General features: G+C 37.2%; 1 protein-coding gene across 1 annotated transcript in view; it reads left to right on the top strand.

Annotated features, from left to right (window-relative positions):
- The window catches only part of LOC149278356 (uncharacterized), a 129,220-nt gene that overhangs the window by 81,474 nt on the left and 25,712 nt on the right, over positions 1–22,034 (top strand). The window contains exons 6-9 of the mRNA XM_089502100.1: positions 9,111–9,233; positions 17,210–17,335; positions 19,680–19,802; positions 20,919–21,041. Of these exons, the coding sequence (XP_089358226.1) occupies positions 9,111–9,233; positions 17,210–17,335; positions 19,680–19,802; positions 20,919–21,041 (495 nt within the window). The remainder of the gene's footprint in view (positions 1–9,110; positions 9,234–17,209; positions 17,336–19,679; positions 19,803–20,918; positions 21,042–22,034) is intronic.

The following is a 22,034-nucleotide window of genomic DNA, read 5'->3' as shown; positions in this document are numbered from 1 at the left end:
CACAAGGTGGCCGTGCATTTCAACATTCCGGCTCTTAGTTTGTTTTTTTTTATCTTGTTTAATTGTTCCACCTCTATGACTAGGGATGGCATTGCTCACCGTGACTAAATAATGCCTGCTATTGCATGTGAACATATTGTTTGTAACCCCAATAAAATACAGCTCTGGTGGTCATGTAAAATACGCCTCAGTTACGTAGCGTGATTCTGTTACATTGTGATATTGCACTTTAAATCCACTTACACACTCTTACAGTCTTTTAACTGTTTTCACTCAGTTTCATCTAAATATTCCCTTTTCAGTTTCCAGTCAACTACTACCATGTCTCAACCTAATGTTATTTTATTATGACACCTATGACCTTAAGAGACTCAAGGATAAGGCTTGATTTCCATAGCTATCTAAAGACCATGGCCTCTCTCACCACTTGGTGGCAAGTCCTCCTTTTCCTTGTATTACAGCACTGCGGGAGCTCCACATCTATTGATTATCACAGAAATGAAACATCCATGTAGACATCCTCTTTCATATCATTTGATAAAGACGTACACAAAATGGCTAGACGTACCTAGAAATATACCCAAAATGTCCACCATGGGGTCTAAAGCATCTTCCAGGTCTTAGGGTTTGTATCTCTGGGACATTATTAGATTCTGTGATCACAGATCCAAACCAAAGCAATTCCATTCATCGCATGGTTACATTGTTACAAAAACACACAGTCATGGAACTTAGACATCCCTTAGACCTGAAATCTTGTATCATGGTAATTGTCAAATGACTAGTCAAGCCTTCATTTGTTTACACTGGTAAAATGTCTTTGTAGCCATTATAACATTCAGTAAAACAGCGTAGGTCAGGATGAGATATAACAGAGTATGGAATGACTCCGTAGAATGCTGCGTAAAACCGTGGGGTGTAGCAGAGGACAAGTGCATTGCAAATACTTGGACTATATATGGTAGGCTTTGGAAGGCAGAATAAGCGTGCTGTGTTTGTGTGACGATAAAGCTTTGACTCTTCAAAATACCAAAACGTTATAAAATCTCAGTATTCAACATCCATTGTAAAAATGTCTGATTGTGAGTTTCAATAGAGCTTTGCTAATAACTGCCCAGAAGGACCAGGGTTTTCAGACTTTAGGTGTTTCAAAATGTTTTTTAATATATTTTCTTAAATATATAAGGCAACTACTTGGTGGTTCCACTGAGACTGAGTGGCGAGAAGAAAACGGTTTTATCGAATAAAGCAAAATGTATCATTTTGCTATATGTTTTCCTAAAAACACACAAATGGATAGCTTGGGGAAAGTAGGTGAACGGACAGGAGACCGATGAAGGACTGGAAACATTTATCGGGTTTAGAACAGAGGACAGGTATACATCCGAGCAGCAGGGGAGCTTTGAAGAATGCATAGCTGTGTCATGGACCATATGATGTACATTAGTACCATGTTGGTCATGTTGTAAACCACTTGTGGGGGATCAAATGCTTTGTACATTTGCACACTTTTTTTTTCAGGGCCACTTCTTTTAAAATAATATTTTTCTGGTGACAATTTCTGAAAAACAATTCTAGTGCCCAGAATTTGAAAGCACTCTTATGACTGTTCCAACCAATGAAATTTAATACAAAAAAAATATAATATTTGCAGCATTTACTATGATGATTAACTTTAAAATGTAACTTTTTTTTTTTTTTAATTTGAGATTCCGGTCCAAAACAGTAAAAGCAGTGCAATTGCCATAGCAACCAGTTGCACCACATTCATTATCGTTATGCAGTGAGCTACATGCATTTGTTTTCTAGGAAATCATTTTGATTTTGTATTTTAGAATTCTACTTGTCTCCACCAAGGATACGAAAATAGTTTCTTAATTAAACAAAATAACATTTTATAATAATAACAATAATAATAATGAAATAATAATATTAAAACATTTCTAAAACAACAAAAAAATTAAATAAACAAGCCATCAATAAAACACTTAAACAAAAAAAACTTCTTTAATTCCCAATTGCACTTGGAACAAACCCTTGGGATCCAAAAAATAGTAAAGGAAAAATCTTGTCCAGATGTATTACTTCTTTTCTTCTTTTTTTAAATGTGGTTTAGATTTATTTTTTTACCCTTTCTCGAGCTTCAAGTTAAACAAAACTGTATTTAAAGAAATACTGCTGGCTAGACTACAGATTCCTTAAACTTCTCTGGAGCCGTTAGCCTGAGATCTGAGATTCTTTTTCTTTTTTTAAATCTCTGTTTAACTTTTCCAAAATCCTTGACGTTGTTCACTTCTTGGCTGCAGAAAATGAAGGGGGGGGGGGGTGTCAATACCTGCGGGAGGTGGGCAGGAGCTTTTTCATTTAAAAGGACTCTATTGGAGGGACTCAAATAATCCCCAGTGGTTCAGAACATATACACCAAAAAAAAAAGAAGAAAGGCAAAAAAACCAAAACATTAGCATCTGTGCACGAGACCATCAGTTTGTCTACATGTGACTCAGAGAATAGTTTTCCTTGAGCTGCTGTGTCTTGGTGTTCACATTTGGTAACATGGGCAAACTGATGTGCCATTGTTTCCTGATACTTGTAACCTTCAGCATCCCAGTGGGTACCACTTTTAATTCCGGACCCCGGTATCTGAGGAATCATTGCTATCCGTGTTTCTTGCGCAGTTATGGATCAAGCCATTTGCAGCATTCCAAACAAGGTATGTATCTTTAATTTGTATAATTACCTATATCTTAGATAATGCTGATATACATTATATGTCTTTCACATTGCTTGTTAGAATCGAGTTACAAGAACTGACTTAACTTGTTGCAATCCCCCAAAAAAGCAAAAAGATGTGCTTTACAGTTACATATAAGTACGATATTTCTAGAGGAGTTTTCATTGTTTGGCTACGGTAGAATATCTCTATGTCAAGTTTACTGTACTTTAATATGTTAATATATTTGATACATGTGTAAATATGTATTAAGAGATAGATTACTTATTCTGGTACCCTATTCTGTTACATGCCTAAAAATCCTGTGTGTTCTAGACGATAATCTAAAAATTATTTCCAGGTTTTTTTAAATTCCTTAAATGTAATTGCCCTTAACACTGTAGGAAGGCAATTCTGGATCTTTTGCAAACAATTGAACAGATTATTTGGGTAGTTTTTATATAAAAATAACTATACAGTATAATGAAGCATATTATTTTATGTAATATTATAACATGCAAAATGGCTTTATATCTGTAGTTCTACGTCCTGCATATATGTTAATGTTAGTGCCCCTGCCTATAAGGTATCTAAAGTGGGTCTGGTGCCCTGGTGCTCTCCGATCAAACTCTGCAGAGATAGCTTGGTGAATTTATTACTTCTCGACTGGTCTTCAGACAGGGGTCAATATCCACATGAATTCGAGTTTGGATGCAATGAGTTCCTACCAATATAAATTTACTTGACAGTTCAAGGTAATCTTTATACTGAATGTCAGGGTTCCATATTCCAACGCATCTGAAAGTTAAATGCCAACCTTCTAGAAGTTTTGGATGAAGATGCGGCACTCGTGCCAGAGGTGTGCCAGCTGTTTACCATCTGCAGCCAGCCACCCAGTCATGGAGCTGCACACGCGTGATGGGTTGGGGTAATGTACTTTGGTGTTTGCAGAGCAATGGGCATGAAGCAACGAAAAAGTGCCAACCAAAAGTGGTGGTCAACCTTAGATTCCAAAGCTGATATGGGACTACAGTTCAGATAACTCTTGGCCAGTCTTTCTGATTGCTTGAAGTTGTACTGGAAAGCTAGCATCATGTTGCATATGAACAACAAGCCATAGGACGAACAAACAATAACTTTATACTAACAATAAATGTAATTCCATGTTTTGTTAAGCTGCCTTGAAGAATACATCACCAGTAGCATAACACACGTGTCAGCAGAATCGGTAGCCTGATCAAAGGCAGAGTTCTGTGCATTTCAGTTAACTTATTACAATTCTAGAGAAAATATCCTCTCTTGATATATAAAGGGGATTCCTGATGTCACCCAAAAGTTATAGTCATTTCCATCAATCAGCGTGAAATAGCATGAACGTAAACACTGCGCAGTTTAAAGATTCCCAGTAATTATTGAAGCATGAGGGAAGAAAAATCCCGCTGACTTCAATGCACGCTCTAGAAATTAGCAGAAAAATCACAGCGATACTAATAATGATATAAAACCGTTTGAGAAATAAAGTTGTTGGAAAGTGTTTTGGAACATTTGGAGGATATTTAGAAGATACGCCCTTTTCACCTCTTACATATGATCCATAAGCAACCATTGCGCTTGCCTTTCCGATCCATTAGGTTGTACGATAACAGTATTTATACCCCCGAATGACTACACTGTGTCTTATATATCCACGTGTGTATAGAACCGCTACATTTAACTTAAATGCCCAATGATAGATATTCACCAACAAGCAAGCAACAGGTGAACTTGTACAAAGGAAGAACTTCCTAGCCACAGATCCTGTAAAGTTCTATTAGTAGAATCTGTAAAGATTACTCTGGACCCTGAGTTCCAACGAGCCTCTGTCTAGGGACCTAGATTTGTATTATGAGTGAGTGGTTCATTTCTACCAGTCATAGATCCTTCTTATACTTCTTATACTTCTTATCCTGCTCCATTGTCAGTCCATCGAGCATGTTGGGTTTTCATAGCTTTCTGTGATGTCTTAATTCATTGATTTGCACAAAGGAGAAGGGAGCAGAGTTCTTGGCCATCGATCACACCAGACTACCATAGATTTGACCTTAGACCCCCTCCTCCTTATGTTCAGAATACTGATGGTAAGTGGAAACAGACAAAGAATATATAGAAACATAGATTGTGACAGCAGATAAGACCCATAAAGCCCATCAAGTCCATCCATTTTTCCACCCATTTCTAAACCCAAACCTTAATCGCTCCTTGGTCATGTCTTATCTCCAGGATAGCCACACGCCTCTCCCATGCATATTTAAATTCCCTCTCTCTATTAACCTCTACCACATTTTCTTGGAGGCTCTTCCACTTATCCATCACCCTCCCAGTTAAGCACAGTTACAAAATACAGTTGTCAATAAACAGCGCATGATCATTGTTTCTCTAGTTTTTTGAGATGCATCACTCAAATTTAAGCATGACCTCACTTCGCTTATATTTTCATATACTATTTATACCCGGTTGCATGTATAGTTAAGGATATATGAATGAAGCAGCTGTGGTATGTTGTACATATGGAACACATCAACCAGGGTTTAAGTAACGGCGCATGTAATAGCTACAGCTGTGGAAACTCTCCTGATACACGGCAGCCGCCAGCTTCCGCTCTCCTAATCTTCCTTTCTGTATAGGATAGAAAAAAAAATCTGATTTATCCTGTCGCCCTGTTGCCCCGGACCCAAAGCTAAAGACAGTGTAATGAAAATTCCCCCAAATGTAAAGCTTTATCTCTTTTTCCCAGATACAAAATATGGAAATTGATGAATAAAACAAATACAATAATTAATGTATATTCACAAAAATAACTTTTTCAACTCGTACGGAAGAAAATGTTAAATTGGGTTATTTCTGGTTTACCATAATCACAAATGAGTACTTTGTGTTGCGTACGAGCATCTCTAATTTTTGGTCTTTATGGAATGTTGGTGACACTTAACTGCCGCTGGGTAATTTTGCAGTAAATTAAGGGATAAAAATAGTAATAAATATATTTGGTTATTAGTTGACTTCTCCAACTCTTGTCTCAAACCATGTTTGGCCAACATGGTTGTCCCTCAACTTGTGCTATAAGTGCTCCTTGTCCTCTTCGTGTATACTCACCATATTTGACTTTGTTCATAGATTTTGTAAAGGTTGATATTGCAGTCTGATAAAGAAACACAATATTATGATTTAATAACAATAATGTCTCTATTTACATTGCTAAAAATGACAAGACAAGCTTTCGTGACTTTACCGTGTAGCATCATAATTACGTGAAGAAGAAGGATTAAAGATTATTAGGATGTGATCTTTGCTTTTAGAATCTTGCACGTTTTCCAGTACCCCCCCCCCCCTGTTATGGTAAGAAGGTTAAAGAGAGTCTATAATAAGCAAGGCTTTATTTTTATTTTTAAAGGATTTAATGATTAAACATTTCCAAACATGTTAAAAATGTTTAATAAAACAGACGGATTTGGTTTCTGAATGGAATTCCATTCTAATTAAACTATTCTTATTTTTTTGGTTCTCAAAGTATTTTCCAGTCTTTAAATCCTGTACATAATCGGAGCATTCAGTCGATTGTGAGCATGAGAAACCATTTACAAACAATACGTGTTACAAGTTGCAGACATAAGAATGTGGAAGTAATTTGTTCTGTAGTGCAAGTGGAAGAATTCATACATTCACACGCACGCGTTACAGTCCTGTAGTATTGGTTTCATTTTATCTTTCAGCGAATACTGTTGAAGATATGGGGTTCAAGGTGTAAAAGCACAAAGAATGGTGCTCTGAATGTGATAGTTATCTGTGTAATTTGTTCCAAGATACGGAGCAAAAATGTCACGTATTGTTGTTAGATCACCTAATCATTCTCCATATCTTCCCAGTAAATTTATTAAATTCCCAATGCGTTTCCACCATGGCATGGCTCCAATGGCCGCCAAACCACCATTTTAACAGAAAACCAATAGCCATATCAGATAGCTTTTGATAGCAGATAAGGACCATTCCAACCATCTAGTATGCCTATTTTCTTTGATGCAACAACTTAATCCATCCTTGGTCTTAGATTCAGGAGATTCCATCACATCTCCCTTCTCTCCTCCACACCATGAGCTTTTCTTCAACCTTACTTGCAGGATAGATTTTCCAGGATCCACCCTAAAGTCAGGAAGCTGACATTTTGACTCTACTAGAAGCTCCCATTTTAGTGAATAAGCCTGGGTGCTAATACAACCTGTCAATGAGTGGAAAGATTAAAATGTAATTACTTTCTTATTTAGATCAAGCAAGCACTAGTATTTGGGTTATCTCCAATAAAACAGATTGGAAGACAAGCCTCTTTTGTTGCTGTTACAATGAATGAAAGATGTGAGTCATTTTTTGGCAAATCTTTCGAGTTCAACGGGACACATTTCCAAGACATGCTTCGCTGGATAATGGTGTAGAGTGCTAATATGCTGCTGGATAGTGTCATTCTTTTCCCCCAGAATTTGCACTGTATTATAGTTGATATATAAAAAAAATGTTAATATTTTTAATGCAACATTCTAATATGACGATGCCAAATTAAAAGGAACATTGTCATGGGATGGGAATTACGCATGTATTTTAGGGACAGTAGTGTTGGACCATCTCCTCATTCTGTTGAGCTACATGTATAATGTTTACAGGAATTTTAGCAGAATAAATCATGGCAATCTAAAATATAGAGTCAGCCATTGTACTAAGAATGAGCAGAGGCTTGGACTGGCCATCTGGCACACGGGGCAAATGCCTGGTCACTGGCTGACACCAGCATGCACTCACCTGATTGATCATTCCAGCGGCAGATTGGTTGCTGCCGTGGGCCATGCCTACAGGTGGCTGTTGGCCTTAAAGTGCCTGCTACTAATGTAGCACTGCTGGGTGTCTGCGCAGGCAGATAATTAGTGCTTGAGAAGGCGTGGGCGCTACTGCAGGGCACAGAGAAGCCAGAGGAAATATATATACCTTAGGTAAAATGGCATCTGTAGTTATTGAAATGTATAAAGCCATTGTGATCATTGGACATGCAGAATACCATTTGTTACTATGCGTGAAATGTCTAGCAGTTGTAGAATGTTTAATACCATAAAGCAACACTAATAGCTTAACCAGTTTGCATCTACGATGGAATTATATTTTTCCTTTTTGATTGATCACCTCTTTTCTTGAAGCTATGCACTCTAAACATGTTAAGTGTCCATCATATAGAAAGGGACTCAGAATGTCTTGTATTGATGGGCTGATTTCCAGGAATTCTAAAATGTAACCCTGAGAACATTCCAGGAGCAACATTGATATGATCTAAAATAGGCATGGAAAATGGATACAAGATGGGCTTTTAGAGAGATATATGCAAGCACATTCCCACTGAAAAATGTAAAAACCTTTAAATTTCCTTGTCACCAGGGTGACTAACCCTATAGAATACATCCTTAGTTTCCTCTTATGCACATATGTTTAAAACAAATCCTCTAAGTACAATTTAACCAACTCCAGAGATGTAATACAAAAATACAGGGTCCCCTTCTTGACATGATCTGCTACCGGTTACACCTCCCGGTTTTCACAGAAGTCTGCTGAAATTTGAGAAAAATCCACATCTGAAACATATTCCATAATGTTCAACATGGTGTCTTTAGATCCTAAAGATATTTTAAATAGGTATGGTCACATTTTACAGAGATATATGGTGCCATCTGCCATATGGATGAGCAATCTTCTTGTGAAAATATGTATTACATAAGATCTGAAAATCATGTCTTTAATACAATATGACATAGTGTAATGTCTAAAATAAATTCAGTTTAACATGGTAATGCTTTGGGTGGAATAGGAGAGTTATGGTATTATGGATAGTTTGGTCACCAAAGTAGGGTTGATGGTAGTGATGAAGTGTGGTGGGATCAGATAGATGGTAAAAGAGTGACGAAGCAGAGTAGACGATGGTGGAATAAAAAGGAGCAGGACCTGTAATGGTTACTGGTGATCCAAGACTGGAGCACAGAATATGACGTATGATGAAAAAGTGTGGAAGTAGAGTTGGGTGAATGATGTTTGGGTAAAATGCTACAATATTTTGGTCAAGGAAATTGTTTAGTGAAATGATATAGGTCCAGGTGCAATGGGACTGGGTGAGAATGAAGAATAACTGAGATTGAAATGAGACTGAAATTCAAGTGATACAACCGAGATGAAACAAACACATACATGGTGTGAATTGGGGGGGTAAAATAATCTGTATTACAGGAGCTTACCTTTTCTATATCTGCCGATGTTATATTTAACATAATTATATGTTATATTATAAATAAAAATAATTACATTATGCTTCACCAAGATCTTCCTCTTCGTTGTCCAGATATTGATGAATGTCAAGTTCATAATGGAGGCTGCCAGCAACGATGTGTTAACACCCCAGGATCCTATCACTGTGAGTGCAAGCCCGGCTTCCGACTTCATTCAGACACCAAGTCATGCATTGGTAAGTAATCAATATCTAGTGTGAAATCTTTGATTCCTAATCTCATTGTATCCCGTGGTCACCCTACGGTTCTCTCTTCTACAAACTCTTCTATGTGGATAACATAACAATGTTTCAAGCTCAGTTACAATTTGTTTCTTTCATAATATTACCAATAAACATTGTGTGCATCCTGATACATACACGTGTGATTTGTACCATTATTTCCAGTGTTGGCTCCTTTGTATTGTCACAATGTTACTTCCAAGTAAATGGCTTTAACTGTCCATAGCTGCAATGTTAACATTAAACAGGGAATACTTTCAGTACGATTTATGTCTCAATACTACACTACGACACTGTTCATATATTATAGAACTGATCACATTATTATTTGGACACATTATTTATGCTCCCTTCTTGTTAAAAAACTGGGATATTTTATACTCTTTGTCCTGTACGAACACTCCTTGGGTCCTGTGCTCTCCGATGGTTTATTGCTGTCTTAAAATTATGTTGCCAGGCTAGCCAAGATAAATGTTCTTATATTATTTTTAATAACATGGACATATGTACTTGTATATATTTTTTTCAAATCTTCGTTATGTTAGTCAACAAAAAATGCATGTTTTCAGTCAAGAGTGAAATGCAGGGGGACATTATTATAATTATTATTATTGTTATTATTTATTGTTTTATATAGCGCCATCAAATTCCGTAGCGCTGTACAATGGGTAGACAGGACATAACAAGTAGTATGTAACATAACAAATTGACTAACAGAGACAGCAGGTGAGGAGGACATCACTGCTTCCCATGCCAAGCCAGCTAGGGTTTCACATGTGCTCATCTTAATGCACCTGACTGCAGTGCACATGAGATACCAGTAATCAAGCAGGGAACCTAACACAGCATGGCAATGGGCACAACCGATGCAAATTACCTGTAAATATGCAAATTTTCGGTTTCTGTTTCGTGTTAACTGCAACATGAATCCATCAGTTCCTATCTAAACCACCCCAACCCATTCCACAACTTTCCCAATTATCCCGACTCTTTGCATTAAGTATTCTTTTCATAGGCATGCAGGGCTTCTTTCAGGCGTGCTTCATTTTCCTGAATTTTGATCAATATTTATGATTCTTGGTAGACATATGCCCTTTTTACTGTATAATCCGCTGCAAGGACAATTTGCCAGACGACATAGCGAGCGATCGTGCGGTCAGGCGTGCACAAATAGTACCGCGGCTTTTCTAATTGCACTGGAAGGTACATGCCTGCAATCATCACATTAACTGTTCTCAGCATAGCTTTGTTGCTGTCATTATGAAATAAGTTCCCGTCAGCTTCCAAGTATGTAGCAGTCTGCCGGGGCTACGTAAGGCCACATTTGGCAGCCACAACCCTAACAGATGCCGTTCCTTTAGTGTGTTGTTTCTGGTCTGTGGCATCTGTCTCGCTGAATGCTTTCCAGGAGGTGGAAGTGACTTGCAATTTTGTTCTGTTTACAAAATATAGCCATTTCTAACTCTTCCTGGTTTTTACATTTAATCAGGGGTATTGGAGGTTTAGTTCAGGTCGCACAAAATACTCGAGTCTCCCCCTTGAGTGGCACTTAGCCAACAAAAATTCAAATCCCAGAAGGGAGATATTATTCCACTATAAGTAATACGTAAGTGAACTTTTTTATTTTCCAAATATATTGTGACCACCTATCAGGTTTATTCATTATTTATTTCTTAAACTATATTCTTTGGAGGGACCTTGAAGAAATTTAATACTAACGTTAATTTAACGTTAATACTACGTTTTGTTTTTCTGCAGTTTAATAAATAATTACATTTATTTAAAAAAAAACATGGTATGTTTAAGGATTTTTGCTGTCGTAATAAATGTATTATGCGCTGGATAGGCATAAAGCTATCCTGGATCTAAGGCAAGACCGAGGACTGGTTAAGGTTTTACACCATGGGCAGACTAGACGGGCCGAATGGGCCTTATCTGCTGTCCAATTGTATGTTTCTATTTATCAATATATTACCTGATTCAGTTGTGGTTAACAATCAAAAGCCTGCATCTAATCATGGAAAATTCTAGAAAGGATATCGCATAGATTTGTTGTTTTCTATTGATCTCTATAGACAAACTGTGGATCGTTGTAGTTTTTTTTTCTACTCTGGCTTAAATTCTTTTGTTTTAATGTCATGGGCCCCTTAAATTTGACTCACACACATGTATAGTCATATTCCAGATATTCTTGGTTAAAGTTTTCATAGCTTGGCAGCTGGGATGCTGTAATATCATGGTCTATTAAACATTAAGTCGCTTGAGCCCCATTGCAAACGGATTCTAAACATTTTTCGTAATTGCTGTGTTTTTTAAATTCACATTTTTTTTTTTCTGGGATTACATTAATTTCACCATCTAATGCTTCCATTATCTTTAATTACACAATTTAAAGAAGGGCTACTGAAGCGGTGCATGGCTTTACTAACAAAACATACTAGGGAAGACATGCTAACCTTAAAATGGATATCTTAGAAAAGAGAATAAAGAGGGGGCATGAGCAAAACCTTTAAATATATTAAGGGGTTAAACAAGGTCAAGGAGGGAAATCTGTTTAAAAAAAGAGCTAAAGGGTATGGTTAGAGGTTCGAAGGCTGAGAGGTAAGAAAACCCTATAAGGGGTAGGGGGACAAGGAATAGGAACAAGCATAAGGCTCCTGAATCTAAGATCAGGCCAAGGACTGATTGGGGTCTTGGTCTTCACAGTTGAAAAACTATTAGACTAGATGGGCTGATGGTTTTTATCATATGTCAAATTCTACATTTCTATGGAATAACGTCCACTCACCAGCCCATGTTCCGACACCCAACATATGTCTTCTTGCTAGTAAACACTCACGTTTCCTCTAAGGTATGGAAGCGATAAAACATATGCTCTCTCTTCTGGGGAAGAAATCATTGATACCCCCAGTTGAACTGTGCTGGCGAACGGCAAACTTTAAAGGGCTTATTAACATTCCAATCAATAGTACATGAACATGGCGTATTTCAGTGCGCACAGGATTCCAGGAGATCATGATAGCAACTGCTTTATGAGTGATTCTGTGCGGGGAGATCGTTGGGGTCATTGACGCATCCGTAACCAGGCATCTCCTGGGATGAGAGCGACAATGTGGCAGATACTACGTGGGTTATAACTGCGGGAAAACTTCCTCTTTAAAGGCTATTTCCATTTTATTGCAATTTACAGAATTATATACTAATTTTACATTTGCTAGTACTAAAAAAGTTATTTTTGTTGTATAACCTAGAATCTACTCATTTTCCTGTAAGTGGAAAGTGGCACGTGGATCCTATCATCATCATTATTGCATCATTATAGTAGGGGAAAGCGTTAATTTTCATTAGCACAGTGATGTCATGTATGATTACCTAACATGCTAAACTGTATTCTAGAAGTCAGTTATGATTTGTAAGATTATAGTACAAGTACGTTTTTGTGTACCTATGAGTTACTGTTTATGGCTGACACAAGTTTCATCTAAATGGGAAATCGGTTTGGAAACCAAGTCTGTATTGTACTCTAATGACAGGTTCTAAGAACCAATTAACCATGTTAGACATGCATTGTGTTGGCTCCGCTAATTGTCCTCATCCAATTGATTTGCCTTCAGAGGCTTATGGATGTTTAGTTCTTTGTGGTCCAACAAATCCAATCAGTGGCATTGCCGCTTTGTTTCCTTGCCATGGCTCAACTTGTGCAGAGACTGGGAGTTCTGAGCCATGACATCATATCCCAACATCAATCCGTCTACGCGGCTAGGCCACCAGAACACAGAGCTTGAAGCGTTACAAATCTGCTTCCATTGCCAGCTATGTCCCGTTGTTCCGACAGCAGAAGAATCTCTAAGGCTCTGAGTAAACCCAGCCATATTGAACAAGAGAATTGTAATTTATGAGATTTTTATATATTTTTTTATGTAATTATACTCCAGTCAGTGTCACACATTCTACATTTAAAAACTTCTTACAAACATAATATGCACCTGGGATTAATCCTTCCTACACAGGTAGAAGATACATTGTTGACTAAACAATCTTAAATGCGGATCCCTAGACAAATCAATAAAAGGCGGACACAACTCTGTCATTTATACTTTAAACATACTTTAAAAATAACTAGCACATTTTATGTTGTCCATGTCTAGTCTGCTTTTAGTTTTCACAAACACAAAATGGATCGTTTGACCGCAGAAGGTGCCAAGAAGAAGATACCGTTTCTGCGGAGCTTCCAAGATACATGAAGCATGGAATGAGAGCTGATAGTTACAGCTGTTACGTTTTTCTAACAGTCATCTCTGTTAGGAGAATAAGACAAATGCATTGATATTTAGCACATATATTCAAAGTGTGTTCCAGGTCAACTTCAGCATATTTTTTTAATACAAACATAATCCCTAAAATGTAATATATAGTATGAAAATATAAAATAAGTATTGATGCATGATTACATGTGCCGCAGCAAAAGACAAGATTTATATATGGAAAAGTGATTCTGGTGCAAAGTTTGAAACTGAGTTTTATTGGTACAGCAACCAATTGAAGAATCCTGTTGAATAAATCATCCCATAGAAGAGAAACATAGAATTTATCAACAGACCTACTTGGCTAATCTAGTCTGGTCGTTTTTTTCTGATGTAAGGACTCAGTCCTTGTTCTTGTCTTATATTCAGGAGCCATATGCCGATCCCAGGCATGTTTAAATCCCCTTGTTCCATTTATCTATCAGCTATGGACCACGAAACACCCTAATGAGTCTGGGGAGGTGGGCACAGATTGAGGCTCTATAATGCCCCCTACTTCCATAGAAGACATTATAGCCTGGGAGCCCCCCAGCTAGTATCCTGAAAACCCATCAGCCTCCAAGGTAGAAGCTGATAATTCCCAGCAAGGATTGTCATACCCACATAAACACATAGGTGCAGTAAACACATAAACCACATTCCCCATTTTTACAATTATGCCGCATGCGACAAGGATTCAGAATCCACAAAAATAAGTTTTAGATTTATATAAAACTTCAACTCCATCACTAGGTGAATTGATATTGAGATAAAAAAGGTTTTTCTCCTGCTTTCTTGGTGACCAACAAAATTGTAATTTTGACACGATAAAAAGTTTGTCAATTAGTTTGTAAACACTTACTTTTAGCATTGGGAGTTGAGATATAATCGAATTCTGCATTGAAAACCATCTCGTTTCAGTTTCATTTAATGTGTATTTACATTATTTAGATTTATATTTTCTAGAGCTGACATCCACCAAGCCATAGCAAAGCCATTTCATGTATTTCCCTTAATGCTCCAAGAAAGCTTGTATTGGCACAAGGTTGAAACCCGCCTTAGCCTTACGGTATTGTTTGAGAAGACTGCGCATGTGCGTCTCGCACTAGAGCCTCTGTAAAGCTACTATCACAAATATCTCAGGATGAGATGCCAGTTTAAACCACATTATACAGGAAGCAGGGGCAAGAAATAATGCATATTTTATGTTACATCATCACAATTAAAAACAAGAAGGAACACTTAATTAATGTGATGCATATAGGATGTAAGAATCAGAATGAAGGATAGTCTGGCACGTGGCGGACTTTTAAAAATCACTACCCAACCCCATCTTTTTACATTTGTTTTCTTTATTGTCATATAGAGCCTTCACTATGTTTAATTATATCTATCGATGATAGTGCTTTGTATCCCAGGTTCTAAGCTTCTGTCTCTCTCCGATGTTATCTCCAAGCGGTCAATGACCCGTTTACCTTTCAAATATCAACCAATCATATCTCTTTCCTGATTGGCTTACAATGGCATTCGTGGCATTAATGGTTTCTCTGATGGCGTAACAATGTTTGATTTCTCAAGATGTCGAGATGTCCGGAACAAACAGTACTTTTACCTTCTCTGTCCCCGGATTTGTTACCAAGTCCAAAAGCAGAACTCCGGTTTACTTGCTAAATTATCTTAATTTTCATACATTTTCCAAGATTATTAGAACATTTACAGACTTAAACCCCAATCGATGTAAATACCATTCAAGCTGGTGACACTAATAGTGCAATTACAAGGTATATAAAGCCACTGAAATAAATAGCACAAACAATATAGAAAGAACGATAGAACGTTTAGCTTTCTTTTCATTGGAAAATTCCTTAACAAAATCACTTTTCCCTTTCAAGACAGAATGGTAATTGAGCTCAATAATATTATTTAATGGAATACAATAAATTGGATTAAAAAAACGACACGGTTATTTATCGGTATGCGCACGCTACGCAGTTTTAAACGTTGCATTCATGAAGCATTGCCGCACGCTGCTCGGAAATTGCTTTAAAGGAACCTGTGAGGCTCTCAAGAAGCTTATTTTATTTCAATGTAAAAATAAACAAACCAGAGTTAATATAATTATATTAAATTGTTTTTAGTTTGATTGCGGTAGTCTCGTGGCACTACAGATGATCACAGTAAGGCCGAAATCCAGAAAGAAATATTTTTAGCTATTTATACTTTTTTTGCCCAGAAGGAGCTGCTGGTTCGCATTACTTGTACTGAACTGGAATGCACTCTGTCCAACAAAAATGATTATAAAGAGTGTTTCACAGCTTAGCATGATTGTGGCATGTGGAAATCAGCTGATATTATTTTGCGTGTCCTTAAATACACGGCTTGATTTCCCTCTTTCAATACACGTTAAGAAAGCGAATGGTATAAAAATCAACCTTTTTTGGAGAAAAGAAGAAACCTTCAAAGATCATGGAAGCTTTTTTTTAATTTGTTGGAGATATTGGTCACTTTCTTGAACAATAAGTGGTACTGGGTCACATAAGTCAGGGCTTGAACCCAGGGCTCTGTTTATGTGATAGGTTGTGTCATTGTGGGTCCATGCTGCAGTTAAGGTTGTCCACCGCTCTTGCTATAAGATCTCAAAAAGGTCCTACAAGCCTATCTAGCCTAACCCTCTTGAAAGTCAGGATCACCTATAGAAATATGATGCTTATTCCAATCAAACCTTTCTCTGAAGATCATGGAAAGTCATCTTGCTTGCAATAACACTATAGTTAGAAACTTGGCTTCTTAATTAAATGTTTGTGTTGATTTCTGTGTGGTCTTTTGTGGTCAGCAAGTCATTAGCAGCCAAGTACACATTTTATTGTCTTGTTGCGAGGCTGAATATTGAGAACACCAGGAAGGGAGAGTAGACTTCAGCTATCGTGGAAAGTTCTGCGTGAGGATAATATTTTTTATTAAGTATGGCAAACTACCAAGCTGGCATCATTGCATTAGACTGCGGGTTAGACGCCTTTGGGTAAATTTAAGGGGCATGGTACGGCAAGGCATGGCAGCATATGACCAGCTAGGATGTGAGCCAAGACTAGATCATAAAAGCTACTTGATGCTATTTTGGAGGATTTTAAAATAGATGGTGGCCAAACCCAATATATATGTTTATATGCCAAAAAAGTAACTCCGTCAAACCTAATAACGTGATACCTAGATAACGTGCCAAATAATTCGGATGAAAATAAATCAGAAATCAACAAAGGATGGGGCAGCCCATATTTTTTTCTTAACATTGTCACCAAGGTTTCTGTGATACTTTTTTACACATAAATACAATATTTTAATAAAAAAAAAATAATTGTTCTTTTTACTTAAGTAACAGTTAAAAAAATAAAATGATCTCTAGCTATTTTCTTTTTTTTTGCCTTTTGTAAAGCATTTTTACATTTCTTTTTCGCCCTAAAATAGTGCCCAAGAAGTGTGTTATAATGTACTGTTTTGAAATTTTCATTGATGATTATTGGAAACGTTGCCTGAAATACCCTATAAAATATAACTAAATTAAAAATAAACATTAAAAAAGATATTTATGAACAACACAAGTTTATTTTCAAATCAGAAATATCTAATCTGCTTATGATGATTTTATTTCAGCTGTCTATTCTTGTTCGATCGCCAATGGGGGCTGTGAACATGACTGTGTACAGCTTTCGGCGGCCCACTACCAGTGTCGTTGTAGACAGAATTATCGTTTAAAGCCAGATGGCAAGCATTGCGAACGTAAGTTTCCTACAGCGAATAATAAATACAAAAACAGCACAAAACAGTATATAAACTATTTTGTTGTATGTGTTGGGATGTGTATGTTCTATTGTGTTGTTATACAGTGTTTTTGACATTCTTCTAAATATACATAATACGTATAATATATAGTAATGCAAATAATGTAATTTTCTTTGAGTCTCTGTTTTTGTTGCCTACCAAGCTTGGAACTTGATACAATTCTACAATCACAATCCAAAATGATTTTTTTCGTTCTACACGTCGGTTTCTAACGCTCATTGGATGAGATGATCCCGTTTACTCTTTGAGTGACAGGTGGACCACTTTACATTGACATTGTCAATTTAAGACCCATATAGAAGAGATGAATATGTTTGCTCCAGTAAAAACACATACATTGTGCATATCATCTGTATCAGGAAACTCATATCTACCGTACAATAAAAACACTGACAACAACTCGACCGAGAATGGATAGCTGCTTAATAGTCTGCCCTACGGTGCATCCCTGCTTGGGAGCCTTCCAAGTTTTTACTAGTGTGTGCCATCAGAGAAAAAAAACATATACACACAGATATTTCCTCTGCACAAGGGAACCCACAAGCCACAGAAGTACATTCTGCCCTTCATGGGGCTATTAAACTGATAGATATTTTCCCTCTGTAATGGCACAAGTGAGCTAATACTTCATTTGTTCCCTAATGAGGATGCACCGTTGGGCAGACTATTAAGTGGCTGTCTGTTCTTGATTGAGTTGTTCCCGAACTGTTTTTGCATTTGATTTCACCCTTCAAAGATCTTGAGGTCCACCTCAAGTGTAAAGGTGAGTCCTGACGTAGACCTCCTTGCTTACTTGTAAGTAGAGAGATACTAGCTGCCTCCATTGCTGTGACCCAAGGAAGTTCAACTGTACCTTTGTTTTGCTTGTTCTCTCGTGTTTAAGAAGTGTGGTTTGTATATTGTTTTGCCCTTAAAACCATACAATATGAGTTCCGAGCCCATAGCTGATTGAAGATAACGGAGGTGGCAGTTTGAGAGACACATATTATCCACCTCTTTTTTTAAGCTTTAGTGACACAGAACTGGCGTCATTGAAACTTGGCACAGCAGGGATAAAGAATTATATATAGTTTCAGAACATACATTTACATTCAAGCTATAATATTAGAGCAAGGGAGCGCCAGACTAAAATGCAACCTATTTTTTTTAATAGGCAGTTGTTAAAGTTCTTTATACACGAAGCTATATGGTAATGAGGTTTTGGAATGCTGACGCTATTTCTTCATTAACAAAATCATAAAGTTTTAAAAGCTCCTTTAAAAGCAGAATATCTGCTGCAAGGAATGTCACCATCAGCTTGTAAAATAACTAAAGTAATACAGTAGTATAATTCTTTATTAAATTGGAATTTAGAGACTTTTTTTGAGCACCCCCAACAAAGTACGAGATCCATTCTTCAAACTAAAAGGCAGCTGCAACGCACAGTTAATGATTTATTATTTGTCTGGGGTGTTTGGGATTTATTTCATAGTTTGATTTATTGTTTTAAAGGAGTAAAAAAATAGAAACATTAATTCAGTGACATAAATGTATATTATTTATGTGTCTCAGTATGGACAGAAGCTGGACAGCGAAGGGTAAAGGGGTAACCGAGCTGTAGAGTGGATACTTTTGGGACCAAGTTTGAGATTCATTGTTATTTTGTAACCAAAATTTTTTAAAATATAATAAACAGAAGAATTACTGTCACCATAGATATAAGCAGAAAAAAATAAAAACAAACTTATTTTATTGGGATTTTCACATTTTAATTATGTCTATCATACCCCTCACAACGTAGCGGTGTAGCTGTTGGAGCAGAAGGGGTTACATGTGTAAGTGGGTACGGTGTTTAGAATGTTAATGTATTTTTTATCACTTTAAATAAAAAGGAACAAAAGAAAAAAAAAATTGTTTATAAGCATTTTTTTTTTACATCTAGAGCTGTATAATACCGTTCTTAAGTAATAGATAGCAACCAAACATTCTGAGAAGGGGTGAAAGTAGCGTTCAGCATTTAGAGGATTGTTCTCTACACTTACGGACATTAATTTTAACAAATAACAAAAGTGCTGGTCTCTAGAGTTTAGGAAAAGTTTAGAATGGCTGCCTACTCTCAGGTGCGGTTTCATTTTTAGAATGTTACGGCATTTTTCTGATACAGCTACGCATTTAATTGATTTTGGTTAAACGCCTACAAAAACATTTAATAATAATAATGTTAATAATGTTTTCCTTTGTTAATTTCACTTGTGAGAAAAACTGTGTTTTAAACTGTTTTAACGTATTTTCCTATCAACAGTAAATAACCCCTGTTCTTCACGAAACGGGGGTTGTTCCCAGCTATGTGTCGGTGAAGGATCCCTTGCAAAGTGCTCCTGCCACCCCGGGTATATCCTGGCATCTGATGGGAAGACCTGTGAAGGTATGGTATGAAAGCATCATTTTTTTAAATTTAATTTTTAGATTTAGTTTTTTAAATACTATGCGAACATCTGGGCTCGTAATTATAAGTCAGGGTTTAGCCAGGAGACACCCTCGGGCATTGAAGATGACAAGGCTTTAATATCTTCCAAGATCTGCGATTATATTACTGCCAACTAATGACTGTATTGTGGCTTGATACTTAATATAAAATTAGTTGTTGAAACACGTTATTGATCTCCTCTCATATAACAAAATAAGTGGTAAAAACGGTGTGATCACATCTTCAGTTATGAAAAGGAACCATTGTTATTTGAAGACAACTTCCACCCCCTCTCGCAGTATCCAGATACTGAGATAAAAGCACTCATAAAGATGACATATCTGGGGAGACATGTATATGGGGGTGTACCCATAACCCTTTGTACTTATGCAGTCTCCATTAAGCATACAAGTCGCTGGCTACTCCTTAAACCTAAACTAGATCTTCCCATGGACACCTTGTCTAAGTAACGGGTGGACTATTCAGTAGCGTGCACCCGATCCACGATGCAGGACCAGCTGCTGGAGACACTCTCACGAGTTGGCTAGCCTATTTTTAAGTTCTTGTCCGGTTTAGCACAATGGAATCTGCTCTAAAAGGGGAGTTTGTCTGTCCTTGTCATGGTCGGACTGGCACTTTATGGCTGACCGCTGCCTGGTGACGTCAGTGCAGCCTATGGCTGGAAATGCATTGCCATGGCCAACAGCCCACCATGCATTTGCCCAGTATGCCAGATAGCTTATCCAAGGTTTGTCCTTAAGAAAAGTGCTTTCGTTTTTCAAGCGCTCTAAAAACCTAGAACCTTAATTTAAAGAGTGAGTTAGTTCAGTTCTCAGCCAATTTCATTTTCAACCATTTTCACAGCGGTCATATTAATTAGAGCTTCATATAGCACACAATTTAGCCCTTTTCTGCGGACTATTAATAAGTCAGTTAACATGGAGAAAGAGCTTTTACAAATGAAACGTACGTCGTAAGAGAATGTTTCTCTTGGCAGTAATGTTTCCTTGCTTCAGTGCCCCATGTTCACATTTAATAATCTCTCTATTATGTTCCTCCACTTCTTTTTTAAAGACATTAATGAATGCGCAGCTAGCTCAGCCATGTGTGCCCACAGCTGTCTCAACACCCCTGGATCCTTTCTCTGTGGCTGCAGCCCTGGGTATGAATTGGGGTCTGACGGAAAGCAATGTTTCAGTAAGTGTTCCGTTGGGAAGACCAGGAATTGTTGTATTAAACCAGAACGCTAACCCTTCCAACATCTGCATGAATTCTGCTTGCGCTGTAAATCATTGCCAGAAGCATCCGACATTCTCATATGTATAGTTCATATTTCTCGCTGAATGTATCCTGAGTACACTCAGAAAGTCAGAGCATAGGGGGAAAAAACATCCTTACACTCTAATATTTATGAACAGAAAGTAATTAACATAGCAGGCACCTAAATTAAAAAGGAACAATTATTTTTTGAACGTTATAAAGTGTATTTACTGCTTCAGCTATAAACCCATCGCAGACAAAACCACAGACAGCAGATAGTTTAGGACGTGGCTGACTTTCATAAAAAATGTGGAAACAAATAAATTACAAGCGGTTAATGTGCAATATCAGCGGCTGCAAGACCTAATTCATTTATTATCCGAATAGTCAAGTATTATATTTCAGAAAACACTATATATAAGGAGGGTTCAAATGAGAAAGTAGAGGGAGCTTTGTGTCAAAAGAAAGACGCGCCTAAAACCAGGTGTAAAAATGCCTCTTAATACCTACAAAGGGTGCATTAAGTGACACATTTGTTTCTAGTTTCTAATTAACCATAAAAATATATCTAGAATCTTACTTTAAGAAAATCTCTGGGGAGCTCTAAGGGATCCTTGAATCTTACACAAAACCCTCAATTTCTATAGCAGACAAGCAGCCCCACAAGAGCAAGTTGAACAGAAATGCAAGCAATTTCCATGTCTTTATCCGCAACTAGGCCTGCGAACACCACAGAACCACCGATTTAGGTTATTGAGACATTCTGATATTCTGGATTTTTTTGTAGTAACATTTTTTGAAAAGTCTAACAACAAACGTACGTTGAAACAAACTAAGCATAAATAGCATTATTTGTCTTCCTGGGATTTGCCAACATGAATTCCCATAGCTTGGCCTTCCAGCTGTTAGCCGTAAATATTTTGTGTTTTG

This window comes from Sceloporus occidentalis, unplaced genomic scaffold, assembly GCF_023333645.1.
Source record: "Sceloporus occidentalis isolate IW3139 unplaced genomic scaffold, rSceOcc1.0.p SCAF_193, whole genome shotgun sequence".
NCBI lineage: Eukaryota > Metazoa > Chordata > Lepidosauria > Squamata > Phrynosomatidae > Sceloporus > Sceloporus occidentalis.
Note: the sequence above shows the minus strand (reverse complement) of the source record. Positions and strands in the feature narration are given on the sequence as shown.